Source organism: Polyodon spathula, chromosome 11, assembly GCF_017654505.1.
Source record: "Polyodon spathula isolate WHYD16114869_AA chromosome 11, ASM1765450v1, whole genome shotgun sequence".
In the NCBI taxonomy this organism is placed as follows: Eukaryota; Metazoa; Chordata; class Actinopteri; order Acipenseriformes; family Polyodontidae; genus Polyodon; species Polyodon spathula.
The window spans coordinates 12,518,503-12,539,166 of NC_054544.1; the positions used below are offsets into that span (position 1 = coordinate 12,518,503).

The following is a 20,664-nucleotide window of genomic DNA, read 5'->3' on the forward strand; positions in this document are numbered from 1 at the left end:
CACTGAAAAATGAGGCACTGAAACAAATGAACAAACAAATTGTAGTTTCTGAGACTTGTATGTATTTGTATGATGTAGTTAAGATCCTGTAATGCAAAATAAACTAACATTCCACTATGGTTTTAATCTTGCTGACCATGACATGTTGTTGAATTTTTTTTCTTTTTTAAATAACCTCAGTTCAATTCTTCAGTGTTGATGACTGATGTATATTAAACACATTTAAAATAAAACATGAGTAAATAGTCACAGTTCCAGGGGCTATCCATCACACACACACACACACACACACACACACACACACACACACACACACACACACACAAAATAATTAGAATTAATTTATTCACAAAAAATAGTATACAAAAACAGACTATGTTTTCGTCAACTTGGAACCGTGTCAGAAAACTCTGGACCGCTCGACTGTCTGACACAGACTTGTATATCTATTTCCATAGTGACCAAAGGCAACAGTTGCTGCTTTCACTCTGACAGCTGCTGGAGTGGAACTCCTTTCCAATTTGGCCGACTTGAATTCCAGCATGATGGGGTGTGAATCTATATTTAGAAAGGTGGGATTAAATTGCAGGGGCTTCAGTCTAGGCACAGCACATTGATCTGCCTTTTTCCAGCCAGACCTGTGAGCCGAGAACAGCTACGGCCGCCTTCTTCCTTCCAAAGCCCGCTTTGTCCTCTGAATGGAACCCTCAAAGATCATGATAGAAGAACCTCGCCTGTACCAGAGTACGCTTCTACAAGATGGCCTTAAGGAACTCCTTGATGAGAACAAGTTTGTTGATTGCACACTCAAAGTTGGAGACAGAAGCTTACCCTGCCACAGACTCATCATGGCAGCGTGCAGCCCCTATTTTCGGGAGCTTTTTTTTTCAGAAGGTGGTAAAGAGAATATAAAGGAGGTTGTTCTTGAAAATGTGGATGCCAAAGTAATGGATGTGATCATTAAGTATCTGTATTCTGCAGAAATAGATCTCACTGATGAAAATGTACAGGAAATCTTTGCTGTGGCTAGCCGCTTCCAGATTCCCTCGGTGTTCACTGTATGTGTAAGTTACTTGCAGAAAAAGCTTGCACCTAACAACTGCCTGGCCATTTTCAGGTTAGGCCTTCTTCTGGACTGCCCAAGATTGGCATTGACAGCACGGAATTTTATTTCTGACCGTTTTGAGACCATGTCAAAACAAGAGGACTTCATTGAGCTTGCGTCGCATGAACTTATGACCATTATTGGAAATGACTCCTTAAATGTAGAGAAGGAAGAAATTGTGTTTGAAGCAGTCATGAAGTGGGCAAAACATGACAAAAAGAACAGAGTTAAGAGTCTAAGTGAAGCTTTTGAGTGCATCCGCTTCCGCCTAATGCCAGAGAAATACTTTAAAGAGTATGTTGAAAAGGATGATATTATCAAGGCCAATCCTGACCTTCTTAAAAAAGTCCAAGTCATTAAAGATGCCTTTGCTGGAAAGCTTCCTGAGGCTGGCAAAAAGAAAGATGAATCTGGAGAGGGTGTTGTGAACGGTGATGTTGGAGATGAAGATCTGCTGCCTGGTTACCTGAATGACATTCCTCGATATGGCATGTTTGTCAAAGACTTTGTTCTGATGATCAGTGACACAGCAGCCGTGGCATATGATCCAAATGCTAATGAATGCTATCTGGCAGCCATGACTGAACAAATCCCCAGGAACCATGTCAGCATGGTCTCCAAAAAGAACCAAATCTATGTTATTGGAGGGTTATTTGTGGATGAAGAAAATGAAAAAATCCCTCTGCAGTCATATTTCTACCAGGTAAAAAAACTAATTACACTAACGATTTAACATGCAATACAAATGCAGGATATTTGATGGAAAGTGGGAATATTAATTACCAAAGAGGGACTGGGTTCTTAAATTACAGAATATAATAAAGAAAAAATCCCAATCTGTAATTGATCGCCAGACCATGGGTGGTATAAATTATATATACTCAAAGTGGTTGAATGCATTCACATAAAACTGATTGAAATAGAGACGTCACTGGTGAAGGTCAATGTGTCTCTCCCAGTCATGCCTTCACCTGTCTAAGGGAACTTATTTTCTATATTTAAATAACAGAACAGCTTGTATTGTTAAAAAAAAAAAAAAAAAAAAAAGTTCTTACAAATTCTTCAGCTCTTTCTCAAAGTTAGAATACAGCATTTCTGTCAATACAGTAAGAAATAACAGTCTAGGATATTACAGGCTCACTCATTGCTAACACTGTGTTGTGTTTCAGCTTGAGAGCCTCACTGGTGAATGGATTGCCCTCCCTCCACTGCCTTCTCCAAGATGTCTATTTGGGATGGGTGAAAATGATAACCTAATATATGTAGTTGGCGGCAAAGATCTCCAGACTGAAGAAGCTCTTGATTCAGTGCTGTGCTATGATCCTGAGTAAGTTTACTCATCATTAAAATATTAGTGTGTTGAGAGTCAGAGCTACAAGGTTTAATATATTTGGGTGCAGTAAGAAAAGTCTGTATCAATTGCCTTTATAATGGTGAACGCCAAAATATGTGTGTGAATTATACAGTTGACCACCTTTCTGACCGGCTTGATAAAAGGACTATAAAGCTGCTGTTCCCTTTTTATTTTGGAGACAATATAAGGACTCTCTTAGTCAGTCCCTCTGGTAGCAGAAGATGGATCTCACGCATGGTTTGATTGATTTTATTTTATTTTAGGTCACTCAAATGGAGTGAAAGCAAAAAGTTGCCAACAAAGGTCCATGGTCACTCTGTGGTTTCACACAATGGATTGGTATACTCTGTTGGAGGAAAGACTGATGACAAGTAAGTTTATGGAGATTGTGAATATAATGGGGTTTCCTCATCTGTCTTAGCGAACATTCTGGAAATTTAAGACATTTGTGTAATTATTGATCCTCATTGGTGTTAAATAACACACATGCAACATTTGTTTTAGGTTTTGCATAGTCAGTATTTAATACAGCATGAATCACGATGAAGGAAATATTCTGTAGTATTATGGCCTACAATATGTTCATATAGAGAGAAACTGTTACTTTAAACACAGAAGTAATGCAACATTAATTAATTTTTCCTTAGAAAAACCATCAACAAGTTGTTGGTCTACAATTGCAAGAAGTCTGAGTGGAAGGAGCTGGCTCCCATGAAATCAGCCCGTGCTATGTTTGGAGCGGTAGTTCACAATGGCAGAATCATTGTGGTTGGAGGTGTGAACGAAGAGGGCCTAACTGCTGCTTCTGAAGTTTATGACATCGCCACTAACAAGTAAGGGATTTACAGCCTTTTCACTACCTCAATTTTTGAACTAGATGCCATATTGTAAAGAAACATATAGTATCTCTGTACCAACCTTATCCAGAAAATTATTTGTTTAAAACATGTTTCTAATCAGCATTCTAAAAAGAGAACATATGAATAATGCCTTAAATGTTAAAACAAATGCAGAGAGATATTTTTATGCATACTTCAGAAATTAAACTGTGCACGTAATATCTGACATGTGCTTTTCAGGTGGGAGGCAACAACGGAATTTCCACAGGAGAGAAGCTCCATTAATCTCATTAGCAGTGGTGGGTCACTGTATGCCATTGGAGGATTTGCCATGGTTCAGCTTGAAAACAAAGAATTTGCACCATCAGAAGTTCCTGACGTGTGGAAGTAAGTTTGAGAGGTTGTTTTTGTCAGAATATATCTGAACTGTGTCAGCAAAACCTATCTGCATTTACTGGCAATTTGCATTTGTTTAACCCTGCATCTGAAACAGCCAGCAAATCATGATACTGTATACGTGCAAACAGCTAAACAAACTTCACATATATAACATTGTTTACTGTCTTTTATACAATATGTACCTTTATTTTTTTTAGAGCATGTTTGGGAGATGGCTTTGAAAGTTTCTTTAATCTTACACATACTTCTGAAAAAGCTGACAACCAATCTAAATCAATAATTTGGCACTTCCAGAATAAAGACCAGCAGTACAAGAATATCACAGTAACCACCACCTGCTGGTACAGGGCAGTACTTTAGGTTTGCTGATGATAAGCCACTAGAATGTAACCCTTCAATATGTTTATTTGTATATGACCAACACCCTTTTCCTTTTCACCTCAGGTTTGAAGAGGACAAGAAAGAATGGGCTGGCATGCTGAGAGAGCTCCCCTATGCCTCAGGAGCCTCCTGCCTCTCAACGCGCCTCAATATGTTCAAACTCACCAAATTATAAGAGGCTTCTGATATTTTCAATTAGAATGTAATGATAACGCAGTGTTTTTAAAACAAAATATTTGCAAAAAGATTTTGTTCACACTGGAATTATTTCTGTACTAGCACATTTGTTTAAATGTTACTGTTCATACTAGTTTAGTTTTGGAAGTCTGCCCTTGACATTCATCTTGGTGTTTGTGCTGTGTGATATAATCTCTAGGTTTTAAAAGGACCATCCTTGCTGACACATTGTTTTTAAACTGTAAAAGAAGCATCTCAGTTTAGAAATGAAATAAACGAAATGAACAAATGACTACATTAAGTGGTTTTGATTTGTTCAATTTATTACATTTAGCGTGACGTCCTTTGATTATCTAATTTATGTAATACTTCTGTTGTATTGTATGTTGAATTTAGTTGAAATAAAATAAACATTTTCCCATTTTATACATTCATTTTTGTCAAATGTAAAACAGCCTACTTGCAACTAACAACAGTAATGGGTACCATTCCAAAAAGCAGCACTGCATCATGTTATAATCTGTTTTTTTGGAAAAGAATACACAGAAAAATATTGGAGTACAATACAATTGGCCACTGTGGAAGGGGTGTGGGTAATTCACTGACTAGGAGACAGACAGGTGTACTTGAAAACACCACACAGGTACCCAGTTTTATTTGCAAACAGTTCTTGCTTTTTCTGGCAGAGGGCACTGTTGACCGTGGGCTGCCTATCAACGATGATAGACAGCACCACGGAAATACCACAGCTGGTACACGAACAGCAAGTGCACTCGCAGGTGCTCAAAGAAATAATAATGAAAACAGAAGGCGAAAAGAACAACGGAAAATAAAACAGTAATAAAACTACAAATAAAAGGTGCTGCACTCGGCAGCCCCGGTCGAGCTACCCGCAACCCGGATCACCGTCAGTAGGCTAACTAGCCTGCTCTTTTACAATACGCCTGGGTCTGCCCAAGGGTTCCCCATCTCTCTGTCTCGCTGTGACTCGCCCTCTGGATCACAGCTTCCGCAGCTCGTTGAACTAAGTGGGCGCCAGGAAACAGCAGAGCACAGATCTCTAGCAATCTGCCAAGACCAACACGCCAGCAGTCAGCACAGATCTCTCCCTGTTACAGCCACATATACATTTATTTTATTATTTATGGTTATCTAATATAAATATTAAATAGTTATTTATAATGAAACTTTTTTTTAAATGCCACTCACATTATGAATTATATGTAAATCGCTTCTTTCGTAGGTGTTCCTTCCATGCATCCTGTGTTGAGAGTTCCACTGAGTTCCATTCAAAGTGAGGAATCTGTTGAAACAAAATTATCATAATTTCCTATGATGTGAGAAAATGATGTTGTGGTGCACAGTATTTCAATTAAAACCAATCACTGTGAATATGATGTTATTCCTGATTACACAGAAACCTTATTTGTCTAAAATGTGAAGTACTTTGAACTCTACAATTCTTAACGTCACTGCAGTTCACTACACCTACAACAAATTATGCTGCATTGTTCAGCAGTGTCTATTCCCTACTGCACCTTCTTCTTCTCGCTTATCAGAAGGGGGCTTTGATCCACATATGGGAGAGGATTCTCAAAATGTATCAAGTAAAATGTATCCTGCAGAGCAGAAGCTGCATAATTTAAAAAAATACATCCATGGAAAAAGTCATAGCAGACAGTAAGCTTATTATTAAACTAATGAAGTACAGAAATGCCCCGATAGGTGGAACATTTATAAGTGCATACATACATCACAAGTGCATGAAAATTAAAACTGCATCTTTACAACGTCCCGACTGCTTAGAAATAAGGCGTGAGCAAAGAAACTTTGGCATAGTTAATCCCTCCCAGAATCTCGCCCAACATTTTAGGAATTTGATGCTGGGCTGCACTTGCATTACCACAGCCTGAAAAAGAAGAAAAAGAAACTTGAACATTCAGCTACCATCATAAAACACTGTTATAAGAAAGAACAGCATTTAAGGAAATTACAAAGATGTCATAGCCTTCCAGGATTTATATATCATTAAAACATGTTATCAACACAGTAACAATAAAAAGCAAAGGTAACCAACACCTCAAGGGGGGGAACGTTTGGATTGCTGGACTGATGTTATTACAAAGATGTATATTAATGAGTCCTTCACAGTAACTGTTTTGCACAAATCCTGAACTATCTAATGTTACCCTAGGCAAGTTAGTTCACCTATGACTATAAAACACTCAATGGTAGAATATGTAGTAAAACTAAAATGACAGGGCTATTCAGATTCTGGGGGACCAGTCTCACATAATAATCTGTCTTCTAAAGGCTCTTACTAACCGTTATGTATCATTACTTTATAATTCCAACCCTAGCACTGGCTGATTTATAAATGGACAGACGGTTTTGTATGCTGAGCTGTGCTTTTGCATTTATGCACATTCAAAAAGCATTGTTTGTTTTCTTTTACTACATCACCTACTTACTTTCAAGCTGAGCGTCCAGTTTAGACAGGAAATCCACATTGAAAATGGTTCTTATTTATTCCTCTGGGAAACAGTCTGCAGCAGTCAGAGAGCATGCCAGCAGCACCAATAATTAATCTGATGAAAGAGACAGAATGTGACAAAATACAGTCCTTGATGAACACAACTATACCAGCAATATGTTAAAAGTAATGAAGAGCTCATTTCAAACTTTATCAGTGTGTCCACGCGTAAGGCTGGTGATTTTGTCAAGCAGCGGGGTACAGAGATGGTTGGTTCTTGTTAAGAAAATGGCAAGCCCCGGCTTGCTCCATTAACTTCTGAAAAGTGACTATCGTTTTTTCAAGAAGCATCTCTTCAGACAGTTCTCCGACGGCGTACTTGACACCCCAAGAGCAGGTCCAGACTGTCCAGACCACATCTGTTCAGCTTCTGCAGCAGTTTCACCTAAACGCTAGAGGTGGTGTGCCAGTAGGAGTGGTCGTTCTGAACCCACTTGGTAATGGCCACGGCAAAAGCATTTAAATCGCTCAGGTTACACGGAGGCAAGACAGCGTCCACTCCCTGAATGAAGATGACCACATAACTCAAGTGTACCCTCTGGTGATGAATAGCAGCACTGCACAATTCATCCCTTCATCCAGTACAAACATACTTTGTTCTACAGGAGATAAAAATTAGAACAAAATCCCATTATAGTACCAAGGAACAAACTCTGTTCAGGAGATTCTGCATAAATATGTAGATATTTCAAGAAATCACAAAAAAGGAGGTCCAGTAATAGCTTAATAAAATAAAAATATAAAAAGGATTTTAAAGCATTAGTTAGTTAGAAGCTATTTTAAAACATGCTAAGTCTAGACATACACATGTAAAACATGCACAAGCCCAAGATCTCATTGTAAAGCTGCTTTAATAATATACTTGTTAATTAACTGTGAGTTTCTGCATTCCATTTCCTCCATGGTCTCTACTACTGCTAAAGCCTGCTGACAATTTAGCTCATCAGCCAGTAATAATGCAGTACTTTCCAGTCTGAAAAAAACAAAAAGGAAAACATTTTGGCCCCATTAAGGTAACAAAAATAAATAAATAAATAAAAACAACTGCCCACCAATAATAAAATCTTAAAGCACACTATGGGCTCTTCTCAAATAAATGTTTAACTCACACATTAATCAAGAGCTGTTTTTAAGAGTATTGTATTTGTAAATGCTTGCAGCACAAGAAAAACTAAACTTAATTTGGACCCCATTTATTTATTTTTTCCCCCTTTTAATATTTACACTGCACCTTTCCCTGGTCTCTTGTGCAGCCATAGGCCTAAGTGCAGCGAAGAGTTTGGTAAAACTAACAGGATCAGTGCAGGTGTTGATAAGTTCAGTCAGCCTCTGCTTAGCAGCCAGCTGAAAGTCACAGTTATTGAATTGGAGAGACTGATAGAGGCCGAGGATAATGCTAAAATGTTCTGTGTCCAGCTCTTTCAGATTAAGAAGAAAGACCCTATTGCATTTTTCCAGAAAGGGCCTGTAACTGTACTTGACGTTACAGAGGGACCGGACGACTCCCCGGGTGTTACTGAAGCGGGACTGATCCATGGTGTCTAGGAGGCTTACATCAAACAAGACACCCACATGTGTTTCTTGTGGGTTAGATTCATGTACTGTACACTCATGAATGACTAAACCCACAAAATACTGAAACTCAGTAACACCATACAACTACCACCAAACCACTGACTCTGTAAAATTTAACAAACTCAATATTGTTAAAGTATTTACCAACTTTCGTGTTCTTACCCACACCTCTGTGACCAGCTCTTGAACCAGGGAATCATAAGGTTCCACACGTAACCTTTATTGAAACAAATGTTGAGGTATACATCATGTACCAACAAGTAAATACCAGAAGAGCTACACTATTAATGCAAATGACTGCACGCACATCTTAATTTACTGGTAGGAAACATAACAATAATGATGCTTGGCCAGTATGGCATGCCAAGTTATCATTTAGAGATACCTCGAAATGCATTTCAAGATATCTTAACTTGAATTACAGATAGCTCAAACTAACTTAATTTCAAGATATCTCAAACACATTTTGAGATATCTCAAATTCAATTCAATATATCTCAAATTGAATTTGAGATATTGCAAATTGACTTCCTGTCTAGTTCGAGATATCTCAAATTGACTTCCTGTGAAAATGCTGTGTTTTGAATGGACTTCAAACAATTTCAAACTGGACAGGAAGTCAATTTGAGATATCTCAAAATGAGTTTGAGATATCTGCAATTCAATTTAAGATATCTCTAAATGATTTTGCTTGCCATAGTCCAGTGGAAGCAGCAGTGTTTTTTTATTATTATTTTTTATTTTTTTATTAAATTATGTAGAATACTGCATTTTCTACATCTGATTTAACAGCACACAGCACAGGCCTGGCTGAGTGACTTTCATACTAGTGGAATATGTATGTGTGTGTGTGTACAACCATAGAACCAGGAAGAAAAACATCCTGGCAAAACAACATGGGTCTATAAGCAAGATGGCAGATATCTAGTTGGATTCAGCATTATGGAAAAGTTAATTAGTTTAATATATAAATATTAAAGAATATTCTTGAAACTATTTCTAGTAATTTAAAACATAACAAAAAAACAAACATGATAAACAAATGTGTGTGTGTGTGTGTTAGATTCTGTAATTTAGGTTGTGCTTATGATGGAGAGATACACCAAACTAAAATGTGTAGCTATCTAGTGCATTAATTTAGAAAAAATAAGTACAGAGACGATATTCTGCTGTCGTGTTTATGTTTGTAAGTCTAGTACTCCATCCCACCTCTAATTTACCGGGCACGGGCAAAGCGCGCGTCTACACGTACACATGTATAGAAGAAGCATACAGCAGCGCGCTGACTGGTGGATATTTATCCCAAACGCATTGACGTCTCTCTTAGCGCCATCTTTAGAAATTAGTGAAGGAGAAACAAACTGAATAATCTTCGTCTTCTTTCTTTCGGCCCTGGAGAGCAGCTAGAGGTTACCGTTGGCCACAAAACTATCGACGTAAGTAACAGTCGTAACTACATTGTATTGGGGGGATATATATATATATATATATATATATATATATATATATATATATATATATATAGATATATATATATATATATAGTAATTGTTTTTGCAAGACGACGAGGAGACTGACTGACTGAAAACAAAACGAAACGAAGGCCCAGGCCACGATCCGGGGACTCTAGTGTGAACAGAAACCGCAAACGCTGAATGAGCCCCGAACTGGGTAGCTGGCAAACTCGTGCTGGGTCAAAACGAAGAGATTTTGAAAATGGATTGAAGCATTAACTATCCAGTAGGCCACTGTGCAAAGATACCTCCATTAGTTAGTGCAAAGGCGCGAGTAAGATTGAGTGAACTGGTCGACTGACTCGTCACAGTACAATTTGATGCACAATGTTGCCAGGTACATATGATTTGTGTCGTTAACATCACGATCCACACACATACACATACATATATACGTCAGGAAGATTGCTGTAACTCTACGTTCTGGTCAATCATTTCAAGTTTGGGAGTTTATTATGTACGTCGAGTAACTTACATATTATTTATATAAAGCAATGATTTTGCATTTCGTGAAAAATACGGATAATATTATCACTATACCATACAAACAACACCTGAAGTTCCTCATGTGAACCAATTTGCTTCCACTCAATGAATTATTGTTACTTGTATTTTGAGCAAAGAGAAGTGGCTTAAAGTGAACTGAGAAATATTGCAAATTAAATGAGCGAAATACAGTATCCTTTTGCAACAACCAAGAATTGATTGTTTATTTTTTCAAAACTAGCTTATGTCAAAAACCTTAAATATAATTTTAAAAAGAGTCAAAACACTTAATGTATTTCAATAAAAACGTCTAACTTATGTATGCGATATCCAATATCCTAACTAAAATGTAAAATCATGTTTTTGTTTCGAAATATTCAATCAGTAAGTTTACAGTGCTGCAAAATTCTAAGACTAAACCAAACTGTTCTTTGCCTATTTTAGATGTGTTGGCACTATTTCATGTTGTATCAAAACACACTTTTATTATTACATTAAGTTATTTCAAGGGGGGGGGTAATTTTACCAAGATAAACGTTATTATTTAATGTAACCTTACATACCCCTTCTTTCAGGGCAAAATCTTGCAGTAACCATGGGAGTAAAGGTACAACGCCCTCGCTGTTTTTTCGATATAGCCTTCAACAATGTGCCTGGTAAGGAAAAACAACTTTAAAGATGCTTTTTTTGGTAATGTCTAGTAGCTGGGTGTACTTTTAAAACATTATTGTTGACTTTGTGCAACTTATTTCTTTCCTTACAGTGGGGAGAGTTGTGGTTGAATTATTTTCTGACGTATGTCCTAAAACATGTGAGAACTTTCGCTGCCTCTGTACAGGTACTGTAGTGTTTTGTAGTTGGTAAAGGTATTTAAACAAATTTAAAAAATCACTTTACTGAATTCTTCACATTAATTTATTTTTTGGTTTTTGTTGTAGGTGAAAAGGGAATTGGAAAAGGCACTCAAAAGCCTTTACATTATAAAGGCTGTCTGTTTCACAGAATTGTGAAGGATTTTATGATTCAAGGAGGAGACTTCAGTGAAGGTATAACCAAATCCTCATGTTGTAAAATGTTTCAGAAAGTATTTAGAATTTATTTCTTAACACTGTTTTTTTTTAATTTATTTATTCTATAGGAAATGGCAAAGGCGGTGAATCCATTTACGGAGGCTTTTTTGAAGGTATGGTTTATATGTAAACACAAAACTTTAAAGATCAATACAGATTAATTGACAAAAACATTAACTGCATTGGTACCCAAAATGTTATCCATTTGTCAAAATGCATTTTACACACCCTGTGCTCACTAAATATCTTTATTGTTTTTCAAAGACTACTGCAATTTTTTTTTTCAGTTGTCACAATGGGGAAATTAAAGGTTTGTGTTTTGTGATTCATCTAGATGAAAGTTTTTCTGTCAAACACAACAAGGAGTATCTGCTGTCTATGGCCAACAGGGGCAAAGATACAAATGGTTCACAGTTTTTCATGTAAGTACATTATTGATTGAGTAATGACTAACATAAGCATTAAGTTAGTATCGGGTCTTTATACCCATAACTAGTCCTGTTGATAGCAGTGAAAGCAGAAAAGATTTGTGTTTTATACTAATTTTAAAATCCAAATAACTTTGTATTTATTTTTATAGAACATTTCCCAATAAAAATTGAGACGTGTGTTTTTTTTAATTTGATATTCAATTTGGTTTTAGTTGAATATTTATGTAATGTCATTCAGTATTGATGCACATAATATAAGCTAGTTTTGTAGTAAATAATACAGCGTTTTAATGATTTGATTGTGTAAATAGCAGAATTAATTTAAAATTTCAATAATTGTCTTTTTTCTTTTAGACCTTCTAACTGTTTCTCTAATTCTGTTTTAACCCCCTACCTTTTTGACATGTTAAATTAAAAAGAACAACAAAGCCAACTCCTCATTTAGATGGGTAAGTACTTTATATTTGACTCAACTATTCCCAGTTAGAGGCTATAGTGGAATTATAGTTGTCATTTATAATTGAAACTTGCAATTAGGTCATGGAGATGTTTGTTTGTTTTTTCTGTCGAACCTTTCAACCTTGTTACAGGAGGCCAGATGTTGCAGATGCAGGTCATGGTTGTAATGTGCTTTCTATGTGATCATTTACATAGTTATGTTAGTAAAATGTATAATTGTGTTAAAACAAAATAAAGACAAGAAATAACTTAGGTTTGTTTCTAAGTGTATGATGGAAAATACTGTCTCATCACTTTGATTTCCACTCGGTGACTCATCTAAAGAGCAGTAAAATGCTTGGACGAAGATGCAGCGCTGCAAATAGTGTCATCTTTTTTTGTCCGTTTAGAGTTCATGTGGTTTTTGGTCAAGTGATCTCTGGCCAGGAAGTGATCAAAGACATGGAAAACCAGAAGACAGACGCCAGCAGTAGACCGTATGCTGAAGTAAAAGTTCTCAACTGTGGGGAACTTATTCCAAAATCCAAGGGTAATCTTCAAAACGTTTTATGTTTTTATTGTTTGTTTTATTAAGGAGGTACTTCCTTGCTTTAGTTAAGTCAATAGTGAGAGATGAGGGACTGGCAAGACTTTTCTATATTTTTCTATGGCGGTAAATTAGTTTTATCTAAGCCCTCTAAAACACAAAGGAATCATCTGATAAATAGACCTCTTGTAATAGCTTCAATAATATACAGAATGAATGCCATAAGCAGAGATGCCAACTGCTAGGTTTTGGCTGTAGCAACTATGGTTTTCATGCAGTTGCTACGAGCAAAGCCCTTAAAACTGTGACAGGTGTGCAATTCATATCGCCCGACGCCCGGGACAGCAAGTTTTGCTGTTATACTTTGCAATTTGTTCGTTCTGTTGTTAGAAAAACACTACCGGTATAAGAGCCACGCAAGTTTCTGAAAACTGAATTCAACACACAAACATTTTTAAAAAGTGTTTACGTCCCACCCCTATCACTTCTGATTGGCTAGCTGTTGAAAAAGCTGATCTTATATTGGTTACAAAGAAACACAGAAATGGCTGCCAAGAGAGCCTTTGGCAAGGCACAGACTAATCTTTTAAACTTAAGGTATTGCATTGTTTGTAAATTTAGCAAATAAGTGATACTGCTTTCTTAATACATGAACCTGACATTTAAATGCAGCAATCTATAAAGTTACAAAAAAAAACCCACCATAGTCGCTAAAGTATTAGTGGATTATAGAAAACATTGTGGTGTGTCATTTTTATGAAATTATTCTGGAGTCTACTTTTGTGGTTAAGCGTGTACTTGTTAAGCGTCTACTTTTTTCTCTTAGCAATGTTACTTGTTGGAATTTGAATATATATATATATATATATATATATATATATATATATATATATATATATACATGTAGACACACACACACAAAACAAAAAAAAAAAATAAAGAAACTTACTGAAATCCTTTTTTCTTTCAATTTTAGTGTTGCTAACCTAGTTTGCCATTTACCATATTTACATATTTTTTTTTAGATTTAAAAAACTTAACTAATATTGCTTCTGTTCAAATCTAGTAATTTGTTGGACATGCACAATCCATCGATTTGTGAAACTGTCAACATGAAGATTGACAAATATATTTATAATGATATAAATTAAATGCTTGTATATGAGATGCTTGTCTGTACAATATTTGATTAAAAATAGACTAAATCTCATGGCAATGCGTTTATTTATTAATTCATTTATGTATTTTTTCAGTGAGAGTAGTGCAGTGAAAGAAAATGACCTGAGTGTGCTGTTAAGTAGGTTCTTCCACTGAGCTGTTCGGTTATTTAACACACCCGTTAGGAGTTTTTGAAACTTATTTGTTTCTGTCATCAGCGAAAAAGGAAGAGAAGAAAAGAAAGAAGTTGTCTTCAAGTGATTCCGAGAGCTCCAGTGACTCGCATTCTTCAGAGTCATCATCTGAATCGGAGGGTGATTCAGAAAAGGAATCCAAGAAAAAAAAGAAACACAAGAAAGAATCTAAAAAACAAAAGAAGCAAAAAAAGAAAGACGAAAAGAAAAGGTGAGTGGTTATTTAATTGCCAAGGCTATTGGGGAAACCATCCCTGAAACAGAATGAGTCAGTGTAGGGCTTATCACCTCTTGGACCCCACTAGACCCCTCACTAAATATCTTTGTATCACTGAACAGATAATTGTCACCGCTAATTATAAGCAACACATTTTAATGAGTGCCACCTCGCGTTGTACAAGAAGACATTGATAAAGACTTTATCAAGTATTTTGTTATGGATAAACTGTTACATAACTTTACAAAAATATGAATGTTGGACAGAAAAGTAGAAATATTAACCAGCCATAAGACTGGCAATAGGGTGTAGAGCCTGCTTGGTTTAATTCCTTTAGGGTATTGGAGGGTGGAAATCTGCAGCTGAGCTGGTTCTCCAGAGTAGTCTTTTTGACATTTAGGAATTGTCAATCTGTAGTTTGATACGGAAGAACCTGCTTGCCACGCACCTAGTCAAACTTTGATGTCTGATTGCCATAGTAAAACTGGCTTGCAGCTTTTATAGATGTTATATAGACATTGTACTGTCTTTGTCCAACAGCCACTTTTTTTTTTTTTTTACTAACTAAATGTTTTGTCATAAATAGTTCTGGAGAGGAGAGTGAAGATGAAAAAAATGAAGCCGATCCCCTCTCCACTGTTCGTCCTGAGGAGATCCCTGCAATCCCAGAAAACCGGTTCCTTATGAGAAGGAGCCCTCAACAGAAAGAGGAGACGGAAAATAAAAAAGAAAAAGAAAGAGAGAGGTATGTGTTTGAATCTGCATCCCATGAACTAAAAATGTATATAGCAGAACATCTGGCTGTTGGAATTTAAGTGGTAGGTAGCTGGTCTGTTAAAACAGATTCAAACATTTTTCAAATACACTGCTGCATGACTTAACTATTTTAACATTTCTGTCCAGTAGCTTTTTGTTTAATCCATTTAAAAACAACTAATCGCTGTAATAGAAAAAAGACAATTTCAGGCTTATGTGCAGAATTGAAATCCATATATGGCGCATCCTCTATGAAAACTCTTAACGGATCACTCCTAACTGCATTTGTCTTTGTGCATTATATAATAATTTTAAGTGGGAATTTACATTATGTACCCATTTGTTAATTGGTTGCCAAACTTTGGCCATGATGCTCTAAAAATAAAAATTGCACACTGGAAATAAATAAACCAATAAAGTATGTTTAACAGTTTAAAAAAACCCCAAAAAACACAACTTTATTAGCTTTATATGATCCCATTTCATTAAGCTTGTTCACGTTGGGGCACCCCTGCATTAGTCATTTAGTGGAAGGGAGTAGTTCCTATTCATCTGTAATCTCTTATGCTATGTTCTTTAATCTTCAGAAGTAAAACTGCTTAGGATATAACTGTTGATATATATATTTTTTTCTCTTAGCAATGTTTTAAACTCTCAGCCGTCATCATATCAGAGAAGGCTGTTGGTAACCAGGTCTGGCAGGAAAATTAAAGGACGAGGACCAAGAGTAAGTGTTTACCATTTAAATTCATAACTTTGGAATTATTTTCAACTATAACCTAACAAAACTAAGTATAAAAAACATGTTTTTGGTAGGCTATGGCTAAAATAAATAAATTACTTTACAAAGGCATGTTCATTATTTTAGCGCTACAGAACGCCGTCCAGGTCACGGTCTAGAGATCGGTTCAGACGCAGTGAAACGCCTCCCCATTGGAGGCAAGAGATGCAGCGAGCTCGGAGAATGAGGGCTCCCAGTGGTGAACGATGGATTAAAGGAGACAAGTAAGTTTTAAAACTGATTTGTTATTCCAGGTTTCCCCTTTTAGATTTGTTGGGGTTTTGTTTAGGTCTGTGTTTGTTGTGTACTGGAGCCAAGGTTCATAATGAATTCAATTAAAGTATGCCAACTCTAGAAAATACTGTTCAATAACCTAGTGCTCATTAGGGTGTAATGATACACTAATTTCACAGAACGATATGCAGGTCACAATATGGTGTTCATCTCAATAGATAGCTCCTATTGCAGTATGATTTATTATGTAAAGAATGTGATGCACAGTGAATCGTTACACCCCTTGTGCCCAGAAGAAAACCCCAGTACTTTAACTGGGCTATGCACATGTACAGTAAAAATTGACTACAAATAGATGTTTCCAATATACCCATATTTAAAACCATCAATAACTTAAAGAATGTTCTTGGCAAGTTGTCACACTTGTAGCAGTTCTCCAGATGAGAATTCATCAACAAGTGTGAGATACGGTACATAAGTATGTACGGCTGCCAGTATTATAGCCCTGGCTATGCATCCCTATTGGCGGATAATTACTTTATTAAAAAAAATTAATAAGTAAAAATTGTTAATGTTTAGAACCAAGTTACTCAACTGCTTTTTTATTATTACAGGAGTGACTTAATGGAAGGCAATAAGGAAATGCCAAAGCCTCAAGGAAGAGGAAGGGAAAGAAAGACCTCGGAGAATAAACTCGAGACCTCAGACAGCCCCAGCAAAAGCAGGGAAAGGGATAAGAGAGCTAGGGCACGCAAATCCAGGAGCAAAGACAAGGAGTCGAGGAAAAATGAAGATAAAGAGGACAGACATGACAAACACAAATCTAAAAAGAAAGTAAAACCAAGCCGAAGTAAGAGTAAAGAAAAGAGAGCAAAATCTGGAAGTAAAGAGCGAGAACAAAAATGCAGTAAAGATGATGAAGAGAGAGCCAGATCACAAAGCAAAGGCAGAAATAATACCAAAGGAAAAGAGAAGGAAAAAAACTCTGAATCAGGAGTGAAAGAAATGGAGAGGAGTAAAAGCAAAGAAAGGGATGAAGGCAAAAGTAAAGACAGGTGTGCAAAATCAAGAAGCAAAGAGAGAGATTCCAACAAAGAAAAACATGTAAGATCCAGTAGCAAAACCAGGGAACAAAGCCGAAGCAGAGACAGAGGAAAAAGAGCTCAATCCCAGAGCAAAGACCGGCAGCAAAATAGAGATAAGGAGGCAAAAAGAAGAGGCAGATCAAAAAGCAGGGAGAAAAAGCGATCTCCTGAAAAGGCCAAAACAAGGGACTCGAGGAGGAGCAGAAAATCAAAGAGTTCTGAACATGAAAGAACACGAAGCGCTGATAAAGAAAAGAATCAAAATAAGGAGAGTTCACATCATAAAAGAAATAGAACCAATGATGAAAGTCACCAAAAGAGATCCAAAAGCAGAGACGGCAGCAGTTCTGACAGTAAGGATGAAAGAAAGGCAAGAAATAAACGTGGAAGAAGCCAAAGTCGAAGTCCCAGCTCAAAAAAAAAGGAAAGTAGTAAAGAGAGAGTATCTTCACATAAAAGTAAGGAAAAAGAAAAGAGAAAATCCTCCAGTGAAGAGAGGAATCAAAAGAGCAAGGAAAAAGATAAAAACCATAGTAAGGAAAAGTATGACCGTGAATCAAGCCCAAGTACAGATTAGAGTGATTAACCAAGATGAACTGTGATTTAATGGACCTGTAGTCTGTTGTTGTCTGTAATATAATTGCAGGCGCATTACAGACATGTCATCTTTTTAATATACTTCAGTTGGCTCTTTAGACAATCTGCAGCTTGGAATATTTGTAATACTGACGTTTTAATAAATGTATAAGTTTTAGGGGGAAACTTTTTTTGGTGTGTTACAGTAGATTGAAGTTATTTTTGGTAATGCTTTACCTGGCTACATTTATTTTAAACTATACAGGACTATCTGTGGACATCAAGAAGTGTGCTGATTTACTGGAATTCTTTGAGACCTGATTCTAAATTATAAGGTGTCCATACCTAGATATTTTTGTAACATGAAAAAGTATACTGTAAATACCCAATGTAAAGTCAGAATGTAAGATATGTGACCTAAAAATAATGCATTTTTTTGTTTAAAGCATAGCAATACCAGGGCTTGATGTAACAGAATTTTTTTTTTTTCTTTTTTTTGTGGCCCACGACGTAGTATGTATTGTTAGTCTGTTTCTTTAGAATCCACTTGCAATACTGTTGAGCAGGGCAGCTTTATTGTATTGTTAATTCTTTACAATGTTTGTTGTTGTCTGCTCTGATTGTAAAAAGCACGGTTCTACATCTGGATCTCTAATACTAATACCCATATTCAGCAGAAACCTTCGAGTTCTTAAGCACAAAGTGAGCACTGGCCTGCTAGTTTTTTTATTTTTATTGTTTTCCCTCAGAACAAGGGCATTAAACTATTTTTTTTTTTTTTTTGTGCCATTTCATTGAGGTTCATATAATTACTTTGGGACAGTAATATGATTTTTATTGTATTTTAGCCAGTTCTCAGGACAAGATTTGTAGAAGTACTACACCAATTTGAGATTGAGATATTTTGTAAATGTGCAAATTCATATATTGGTATGAGGCAATTTTCCAAAATGTTTTTAGTACAGTATAATTGATGCTATTAATCCGTTTTGAGAAACTGCTTTTAAATTGGGGAGGGGAGGAGAGAGGGGGGGTTATAAATTAGTTGCAAGGATTGTTCCTTAATTTCCTGATATTAAATGCATATGTGTTTCCGTATCTTGTTATTTTTAGGGGCGATTCATGTGTCATCTCCATACTTGACTGCTTGCATATTTTCAGTTTCTGTATTGGTGATAATATCACCAACAAAAACTAACTTTAATTCATACTTACAAATTGTTTTCTATAAGTGTATTTCTTTATTTCCATTACCAGTATTCTGCAGCTCACTGAAATGAAAAGTGCATTTTGTGACTGATTTCTTTGAAAGAACAGTTTTCAATTTTTTTCATCCATATGAAAACCCGTCTCAAAATAAAGATTTTTTTGTTTTCAATTTTTTAGTATTTCCTAGCATTTGTGCCCTTTAGTCAAAACCTAGGTATAACCCTTGAACTCTCTCAGTACAAGTTTAAACAGGTGGGTTAACATTCATAACTTAAGAACTGATACAGAAGAGAAATACAGCATAATTTAAGACATGTTTTAATAGGTTAGAAGTTGCATTTATATAATTGAGATCCTACCACACAAAAAAAAACAAAAAAAAAACAAGTAAATCAAGATCATGAAGTCGTAGAATATGCTTTCATTAAGGGTGTAATTCCCACAAAAAATAACAGTCTTGTTTTTTTCATCGTAGAAAATATGGACATCGTAAGTCATACTGAAATGAGACATTATTTATTACTAGCCGCGACCCAGTTTTACCAATGTTGTTTGGTCCTAAATGGTACATTCGGCTAGATTTGTGGATCTCATCTGTTATGTCTCCTTTGATGTCTTGAGAACCGAAGCGGTCACGATGATAATTGGGCCGTCAAGTTATCAGTAATGTCCCCCGAGCTCGAACCATTTGGAAATACTTCTCCTATCCTAGGCGGATACAATCCAGATTATGTTTCGCTTCCTACTGAAGTGCAACGTCTACGAAACCTTGACGATGGAAACTTCTCCTACTTCCTCAAAACGAATAGTTACGAGGTGGTTGTGCTTCGAATGCCCAACAGGTACCTTTGAAATGTAATGCTTTCTATTTTTTCTTAATGTTAGTGAGTTACGTAACCGTCAAAGCCTTTGTGTTTATAAAGCATTCAGACTTATAGGCAGGGGTTCACAAAACTGGTATGCAGGTGAACCAATAAAGACAAATGCGTACTTCCACATTGTTCTTTAAGATGCAAAGGCATGCCGTCAGTACATTTAACAGGAAAGCAATTTTCATAAAGGCAGTGAGGGTGCTCACGCTTGCAATGTGAGCCATACCTGCCTGACTGCTGGATTTTTCCCCGAAGCCATGTTCTCCGGGCTCTCAACAATCTCTAACTAGTCCCTCCCAGCTAGTGCTTTTAATTTAAAAAAATGGAGTGATAGGTGGAACCATTCTTTTAATGGGCACTTGAAACAACCAATGATAGCAGGGATCTCTATTAAACCATCCAGTCAAAGAAGAGGGATGCATTTATGGGGAGTGGCGGGGGTGAGAAGAGGTGTTGATATTTGAAAGCTGTTACATGTGAGTTTAAAAAAAATACATTTACTTAACCATTTTACTTAAAATAATATATTTTTTGCCCTCAGTTCTATCCTTACATTAATATTGTTATGTCATTAAGCTATTGTGTTTAACAACAAAGTGTTAGGGTTTTTGCTTTTGAATCCACAGGGCATCAATATGGTGGTAGGACATTGAAATAAATAGAGAATATGTGATGATTTGTTAAAAATGGTAATAACCAGCAATGCGGACTCCTACTTAAACATTCAGAAACT

At 36.3% G+C, this 20,664-nt stretch overlaps 2 protein-coding genes and 1 pseudogene across 2 annotated transcripts; 2 read left to right on the top strand and 1 right to left on the bottom strand.

Moving 5' to 3' along the window:
- The first annotated feature begins 604 nt into the window (after positions 1-604).
- Positions 605-4,681, top strand: LOC121323584 (kelch-like protein 41). The gene is made up of 6 exons (XM_041264724.1): positions 605-1,808; positions 2,275-2,432; positions 2,723-2,830; positions 3,107-3,292; positions 3,539-3,685; positions 4,142-4,681. Exons 1-6 carry the CDS (start codon positions 699-701, stop codon positions 4,251-4,253), a joined length of 1,821 nt encoding a protein of 606 aa, XP_041120658.1. The 5' UTR covers positions 605-698; the 3' UTR covers positions 4,254-4,681.
- Positions 4,682-6,057: 1,376 nt separating this feature from the next.
- Positions 6,058-9,134, bottom strand: LOC121323033 (annotated as a pseudogene).
- Positions 9,135-9,647: 513 nt separating this feature from the next.
- On the top strand, positions 9,648-19,221 carry LOC121323249 (peptidyl-prolyl cis-trans isomerase G-like). Its single transcript, XM_041264194.1, has 13 exons — positions 9,648-9,799; positions 10,939-11,019; positions 11,127-11,201; positions 11,302-11,409; positions 11,502-11,546; positions 11,768-11,855; positions 12,284-12,313; positions 12,713-12,852; positions 14,226-14,412; positions 15,005-15,163; positions 15,814-15,901; positions 16,043-16,179; positions 16,804-19,221. The coding sequence occupies exons 2-13, from the start codon at positions 10,959-10,961 to the stop codon at positions 17,849-17,851; spliced, it is 2,166 nt and encodes a 721-aa protein (XP_041120128.1). The 5' UTR covers positions 9,648-9,799; positions 10,939-10,958; the 3' UTR covers positions 17,852-19,221.
- Positions 19,222-20,664: the final 1,443 nt, after the last annotated feature.

Excerpts from the sequence above, each read along its gene's own strand:
- LOC121323584 (XM_041264724.1), top strand. The coding sequence starts at position 699 with ATGGAACCCTCAAAGATCATGATAGAAGAACCTCGCCTGTACCAGAGT. Across the intron at positions 1,809-2,274 it reads TGCAGTCATATTTCTACCAG|CTTGAGAGCCTCACTGGTGA; the intron begins GTAAAAAAACTA and ends GTTGTGTTTCAG. Across the intron at positions 3,293-3,538 it reads TATGACATCGCCACTAACAA|GTGGGAGGCAACAACGGAAT; the intron begins GTAAGGGATTTA and ends TGTGCTTTTCAG.
- LOC121323249 (XM_041264194.1), top strand. The coding sequence starts at position 10,959 with ATGGGAGTAAAGGTACAACGCCCTCGCTGTTTTTTCGATATAGCCTTC. Across the intron at positions 11,410-11,501 it reads AGGAGGAGACTTCAGTGAAG|GAAATGGCAAAGGCGGTGAA; the intron begins GTATAACCAAAT and ends TTTATTCTATAG. Across the intron at positions 11,547-11,767 it reads TTACGGAGGCTTTTTTGAAG|ATGAAAGTTTTTCTGTCAAA; the intron begins GTATGGTTTATA and ends TGATTCATCTAG.